At 38.6% G+C, this 7935-nt stretch overlaps 1 protein-coding gene across 1 annotated transcript in view; it reads left to right on the forward strand.

Moving 5' to 3' along the window:
• The first annotated feature begins 589 nt into the window (after positions 1-589).
• The window catches only part of LOC115579685 (uncharacterized), an 8451-nt gene continuing 1105 nt past the window's right edge, over positions 590-7935 (forward strand). The window contains exons 1-2 of the mRNA XM_030413266.1: positions 590-1507; positions 2323-3634. Of these exons, the coding sequence (XP_030269126.1) occupies positions 2323-3634 (1312 nt within the window). The 5' untranslated portion in view covers positions 590-1507. The remainder of the gene's footprint in view (positions 1508-2322; positions 3635-7935) is intronic.

Raw genomic sequence — 7935 nt, forward strand, 5'->3', positions numbered from 1 at the left:
CTTAACAGGACCAAAATTAGGATGGATTTGAAAATTATGATCGATCATTGTTGTACGGTGGCATGGAAGTGGAACTTTTTCGGGGCTCATATCTAAACCTAAGATATTATTAGAGATCTGATACATTCTATCATTTGCCTAAACATAACCTTGAGAGATTGGACATTGTTACTCTTTTGTATCCTCCTTTTCTCCCTCACCTTATCTTGGTTATAGGTGTGAATACAACCTCGCCCATGAAAGATTCTAAACATAACCAATATCAGACCACAGGCCCTAAACATAACCCCAGTGGATTTATACCTAAAAACTTAACCTATTAATATCATGGTTACAACCTCGCCCATGAAAGATTCTAAACATAACCAATACTAGACCACAGGCCCTAAACATAACCCTAGTGGACTTATATCTAAAAACTTAACCTATTAATATCATGGTTTTTTTCTTAATTAAATTGATTCACTTCTGATACAGGCTTCATTTAGTCCTTATTTACCTGTAAAGTGCCCTTTTGAGCATTATGTGTCCCTTCCTCTTTTCTGGTTTTTATCTTCTTTAAGAAAAGTGATAAGTGACCTCAAAATTTCAGGTTATCAATAAGAATATAGAAAAAGAAACCTGTGCCAATGCCGTAGTGGACTCCTAGGAGTCCTAATACACTTTTTTCATCAATACCTATCCTGCTAGTGCCTGGTTATATCTAGCCTGATAATGATGATATCTGATGGTCACACTCATTTTGAATTTATGATTACATTATTTTTTTTGTTTAGCTATAGATTGGTTTCCCATTTTCTTCCTTGTTTCATTTCTTTTTCTTTTTTTGTTTTCCTTTTCCCTGGTTTTGAAATGGTGTACTCTTTTTACCATTATTAATTCCTAATTTGTTTTCTTTTTTATCCCTCATTATAAAAACCTTGAATTAAGGACACATAGGTCCTCATTTATTTTAAATGAGAGTTTGATAACTGATCTATAGGGGTCACTGATACCCTTTTCTATTTGGAGAGGATGAACAGGAAGTGAGGGCCTCACCTTTGACATTTACCCAGCATGCAAGGATCCGGCCACTCACGCCCCTATTAAGAATCCTATAACTTCCTGTTGTCCCACCTGTCTCCACACTTCTGATGAAGCCTACCTGGCGAAACGTAAAGGCCATTGGAGACCACGTTGAGGAGTATTTCCCTAATATCTTAAATGATTTTATACGTTTGTTGGTTTGTTTGTTTGTTTGTTTGTTGATTTGTTTTAAGTTGTATTCTTATATTTAAGTCAATCACGGACGCTGGTGGACTTGGTGATGTCGGATCTCTTTTGTATTATGGACTGACTCTTTTTATTGAGCTTTACTAGAGAGCACGATCCAGCATATTCCGACCGTAATTGCGGCCACGGGACACAGACATCATGGCGGCCTCCGACCGCATGCTTCTGCAAACAACGACGCTTTGGAACGAGCTGTAAAGTGAAAGGACTTCCCTACGACCGACACTCTATAAAGGTGAAATCACAGACTCCCACATATGAAAGCCTTGAATGGCGGACTAAAATATTGACCTCTGCTTCACGACATGAGTAATACTGCGTGTTGAAGACCTGCTGGTCTTTTGTGGTTGATTACAAATGTGATTTTGACTTATTTTTATATGTTGTCTTTTTTGTGGAACATACTTTGATGGTTTTTGTAGATTTATTATCTTGCTTTCTGTTCAAAAATTATTGTTTTCTTGATTTTTTTGAACTTGGTTCTAATTTTTGCAGTTTGATTATTTGTCCAGTAGATGGTGCCATTTGCTCACTAATCGCCCTAATAATGGAGGATTTTTTGCTCTACCTCCCAATCAATATGTTTTAGAGCTCTAGTGGAGAGTTTTTTTATCATTACTCAAGGCTTATTAGCCAAAACTCTCTTTAAGATAATAAGAACAATTTTTCTCCAGGTTTAAGGGGCAGATAACTACTATTTAACAGTGACTGTGTTTTTCCATCTGGATAATTAATTCAATTATTTATTATTTTGTTTAATTTTAAAGAATTTTTTAAAAAAAAGAAGAACCAGAATTGTTTTTACTTTCCATTTGAGATATATTTTAGGGAAATACTCCCCATTCCCCTTTCCCCCCCCCCCCTACCTTCCTTTTCCTTTTTCCTAGTTTTAATTATTTTTCTTTAATTTTCTTTTTCTCTCCTTTTTTCCTTATTTTTTTTTTTCCTTTTGTAAAAAGTTTGTTTTGGGCTCCTTAAAATCTCCTATTTTGTTAGTTGGGGGGTCGAGGGTTGTTTATTGGTAACCTCTTGTGCTTATGTATAAGTTAGATGGTGACATTGGAGAAAAGGAGTAATCACCGTCCAACGATGCGGCCTCCACCTGAACGAACTGTCCCTCTTGGGCACCGTGGGTTGAGCGGGGGGCTCACTGCCTCCTCCTCTTCCTCGTCACCTACCACCAGACATGCTCGTCATGCAGAACCGCTACAGGTAGCACAAACACCTACACAGCAGAAGCCGGAGGTCACTAAAACATACTTTCGACTCCTACAGGCAATCCATCATTCAGAAATTATCTCAACGTCACTGGAGACAAACACCTTTCCAAAAGGGATGACGAATAAGGTTAATAAAATGTCTACATTTATTAAACCGGCGTGCCCAAATCAGAACACTCTGATGAAAGTAGAACTCAATACAACAGAATGGGTCCGAAATAACTTCGTTATTCTGAGAGATCACTATGATGAGGTCATCTCAACCAACCTACTTGAAATACCTGCGTTTCAATTAGAGGCCTATAATAGAGCTTTAAACTGGGCATCCTTGCGCTATGGACGCAAATTGACCAAATCTTCTATTGACACCTTACGCTCTATGATCATGACGAACCAACATGATAGATCTGACCAAACACCACCTCTTATCTTGGATAAGACAGACTTTCCAGAGTTGCCTCCTCCAGCTTTGCCTATGCAAAGGGTTTTTGGCCCAAAATCGGAAAATCATCCGCATGTCACCTCTCTAACAGCTGTTGCTGATTCTCCTCCGCTGCCAAATCCAATTGTCATTACAGCATCTCTGACACCCCAGCCCAGAGAACAAAGAAAGAGTAGACTGTCTAGAAGGAGAACAGAAAACATCTTGAGTCCCCACTTGACTATGACAACTGGAATCATACAGCTCCCGCATAGTGACAATACGATGGAGGCGCCGGAGATAATTCAGTCTCAAACACGACCTGACTTAAATTTAAATAGGACGCAAACTACCTTGCAAATGACTGTAGAGGAGGAAATAACTTTGTCGCACCCTCTCTCTTCTCCATCTTCACAGAGGGCTCAGACGACTGTGACTTTGGACAGCAACATACTTCTGACAACTCCAATATGTACGACGACAATAGCGGATAAATCCGGGGAAAATGTCTTGAGTGCGCAATTCTTAGACTTACCTACGACCGCAGCACAGGTGCCTCTGACGAAGACTGATGGAGTGGTTAATCCCTTGGAGCCTTTAAATGTGACTACACAGGAGCCGATCGAACCAAATGACCTCGTCTTATCGCCGCATGAAGTAGCAAAAAATGGCGCTGATAATAGCTCCTTAATTACCACTTGTGATAAGATCAATTATCCACGTGATCACTTACTTCAATCGCGGTCGCTGCAAGATGACGTCAGGGAGGAGTTGCATACAGAGGGGCAATCTGACAACACAGTGATAAATGTCACCCTTCCTTGCCTCAATAATGTAGCCACGGTTATTTCTGACTCCATCTCATCTGCTCCTCTATCACAAAGCTCTCCAGTAGAGCCGAATAAAGTGAGTCTACGATCGCGACCTAATGAAGCCAGAAGTGATGTGAAGATGAATACAATTCATTCAAAGGCGCCGATACATCCTATGAGGAAGGTTGCCGACAGAACTGAAACTGCTGCATCTGTTGACTTACCGGCAGACTCTGAGGATGATATCCAGACGCCTGTGTTCGCTACACATCCTCAGTCTTTCAGAAGGGAGCCTAAGAGACATCCTAATACAAATAGGAAGATTAAAGAGTGGAGTTTAGAGGTAATTAAACCGGTGGTCATTGTGGGTGATTCCAACCTCGCTAGAATTCCAGCTTTTGAGAGCGAAGAGGTCCAGGTTGACAGTTTTCCAGGAGCCACGTGTCATCATATATACGAGTTGTTGAAAAAGATGAAACCGGTCAATGAGGTTCGGGAAGTTATTCTCTCGGTGGGCCTCAATAATGGTTTGAAACGCCTTCTTCCGACGACGACAGATAAACAGATGGGATTGTTGATGACCGTAGCAAGGCAGACCTTTCCTAACGCAAAAATCAGAGTTCCAGTCATCAATTATTCTGAGAAATTGGACATTGCTCAACAACAGCTTTTGGAGTCCCTCAATAAAACCATTGTCAAAAAATATGATTTCTTGACGGAAATTAATCCACTCCATTTCCAGGTATCTCATGACTTTGTCCACTGGACGTCCAGTACAGCTACACTCATTATAGAACATTGGCTGGATCAATTAAACTTATAGGAGGGGATAGGGAGTCATCCCATCCCCCTTCTTCTAATATTTTGAATCTGTGTGCTTCATACAAGTTAGGAACAGTAGAGAGGGAGATATTGGAGAAGGGACTTACGTTCATTCCGACACCAACTTTATTTAACAAATTACAGCTGAGAAAGGATTTGTATGAATACCACAGGAGATTGAAAATTTTAGAACATTTTTCTTATAATTTAGATTATTCTCATCAGCCATTCATTAATCCATCAACTTGGGAGCCCGAGTCCAATACGACCTCTGAATTTATTCAGAATCTAATTACAAAAGACTTAGCTGCGTTTAGGGCCCTGAAAATACCTGGGAAAAAGCAAAATCAACATAGAAGTAATATCACATCAGAACAGAGACGTGCTTTAAAATCTTTAATACAGTTAGATCATGTGGTCATTAAACCAGCCGATAAGGGAGGCCAAATAGTCCTCCAAGACAGAACTAATTACCTTATTGAGGCAAATAGACAGCTACAAGATGAGAAGTATTATGTCCCACTCGCACAGCCAATGCAGCCTGAAACACACCAGTTAATTCAGGATATTATTAACACGTTATATTCGAAGAATTTTATTACTTTCAAACAGCTTACTTACCTATATGGCTCAGAGAAACCGCGTCAACGATTATTCTACCTCCTCCCCAAAATCCACAAGGCTCCAGAATCATGGACTGTGCCCTTTAAAATACCAACAGGGAGACCAATAGTCAGCGATTGTGGCTCGGAATCCTATAGAGTGGCGGAATATATAGATTATTACATCAATCCATTAGCCCAGCTGCATCCTAGTTATATTAAGGATACCTATGACTTTGTTAAAAAACTTTCTCGCCTGATAGTACCTGGCAGCACGTTCCTCTTCTCTATAGATGTCGACTCTTTATACACCAACATCGACACAGAAAGAGGTTTGGCAGCGGTCAGGGAAGCTTTTCAGCGCTTTCCGAGGGAAGACAGACCGGATGAGGAGATTTTACAATTGTTGAAAATTACTTTAACTCGGAATGATTTTGAATTTAATAATAAACATTACTTACAGATCAGTGGCTGTGCGATGGGCAGGAAGTATTCTCCTGCTTACGCAGACATTTACATGGCTGAATGGGAGCGATCGGCTTTTGCTAAATGTACAACATTACCAATTGTCTATTTGAGATATTTGGACGATATTTTTGGACTGTGGGCTGATACGGAGGAGTCGTTCGTTGAATTTGTTTCAGTCTTAAACTCTCATCATCCTCAAATTAAACTGAAATGCAATCTCCAGAAAACGAAGGTTGAGTTCCTGGATACAGAGGTGTTCTTTGCTCCGGTTTGGCACAGAGATTGTAAGAAATTGGCTACAAAAGTTTATTTCAAAACCACAGATAGACATGCACTCTTGCATAAGACTAGTTACCATCCCAAACATACTTATGAAGGGTTAATTAAATCACAACTTATTCGTTTCCATAGGATCTGTACTTACCGGGATGATGTAGAAGAGGCCACCAATATCCTGTTTGAGGCGTTAACACACAGGGGTTACTCGAAGCGGTTTCTGCGAAAGATAAAGGTTGATGTTTATGCTACCTTTCAAAATCATGACGAGTATAGGAAGAGGGGGGGCGAGAGCCTCCCGCTCATCCCCATGGTTGAAACATTCTCCCAGCATCTAGGCAAATTTAATGCCACATTAAAGAGTAACTTTAAGGGAACGCATCAAGCATGTCAACCACTCAATAACTTCAAAACGATTATTGCTTATCGTAGGAATAAAAATTTAAAGGATCTCTTGGTACATACAACTCTGGATAAGAAAAAAGTGCAACAGGATTCTCGGTTATTGAATTATGTTCCTTTTATTTTCAGCGGGGACTCAGGATTAGGTCAGCCTATTAAACAGATTTATGCTCCTTCAACGAGTAATATTATCTATGCCATTCAATGTCAGCATTGTATGTTACTTTATATAGGCGAAACAGGCAGGCCTTTAAAAGTCCGAATGTATGAACATCTGAATCAAATTCGCAAGAGTAGCAGGGAGACGACACTGTATGCGCATTTCACTGAACACGGCATACATAATTTTAAGTATATTGGCTTAGATAGTAACCCATTATGGAGCACTAATCAACGAAAACGTCTAGAACACATTATGATTCAGAAACTATCCACTATAACACCTAAAGGATTAAACGAAAAACCTTAAAAGCTTTTCAACATTGGGTGTTTATTCACCTCTCAGAGCAAGTTAAAGAAGGTTAATTCAGCTAGTTCCTGGATTGGATATTTCCTTTTCCCTTTTCCTAAAACAGATGTTCTCTTCCTGGTTTTGGTTCTTCCTCCTTTTTTGGACATGGAGCAGGAACGGCAATATGTGATGCACGTTGAGATATTCTATAGAAATCTTTGTAAATAAAACTTTGGAGGTTTGATGGATGACCCTAATAGCAACATACCAAGTTAATGAGAGATGGTGTATTATGATTTTTTGCACCTAGTCATTGAATGAACAATTTATATTTTGGATAAAGTTTTGAATAAACAGGAGCTTATTTACAGAAATCCACCAATAATTGTATATATTTGGTTTACTTATTTATTAATTTTTTTTTTTTTTTTTTTGATTTGCATGTATATGATGTGGCAAGATTGGATTCAGTTAAAGATTTTCCTGTTTTATTTATTACATTTATTATATATGAATTTGGGATAAAAGCACTTATAATTTATTGGATAATAATGACATCTCTCTTAAAGCAAACTATTGGGGGATCTAACTTTTCTACCTTCAAAATCCAATGTAGGGAGGAGGAAGTGACGACTGACAATTAATTATAATGATGCATGCTTCCTATTTCATTATCAGATTTCTTTTTTATAGGATCCAATTATTTGGACCTGTGAACTATTGGACATGATTTATTATATTATATATTGAAAGCGTGCATGAATTATTTGATTGTAAATATATATCTTGTGTTCTAAAGTAAGATGTTTTTCATAAATATGTTTGCTCTTAAGAAGTCTTGATTTAATTACATAGGGACATTGGCCCTAATTTGTTGAATATTTTATGAATTTGTGACTTCCCTAATTATTTGGAGTCTCTGTATTTTTGCCAGCGTCTTATTCCTCTCTCTATATATATTTTGGAAGATTGGGTCTAAATATGATTCCTCCCTGTGGGAAACTAGCTTTAATTGTATAGTATATGAAATGTCCAACGTGCTCACAGTTGCTGGTATACATGCTAGATGTCTTTTTGTATAATCCTCATTTTCCTTCTCTCCTTATGAGAGCCGTATATTATAGTGCTGACCTTACTCTGACCCCTCGTTGAAGATTTTTGCTATTGATGCCTAATTGTGTCTGGGATG

This window comes from Sparus aurata, chromosome 4 (assembly GCF_900880675.1).
Source record: "Sparus aurata chromosome 4, fSpaAur1.1, whole genome shotgun sequence".
Classification (NCBI taxonomy): domain Eukaryota; kingdom Metazoa; phylum Chordata; class Actinopteri; order Spariformes; family Sparidae; genus Sparus; species Sparus aurata.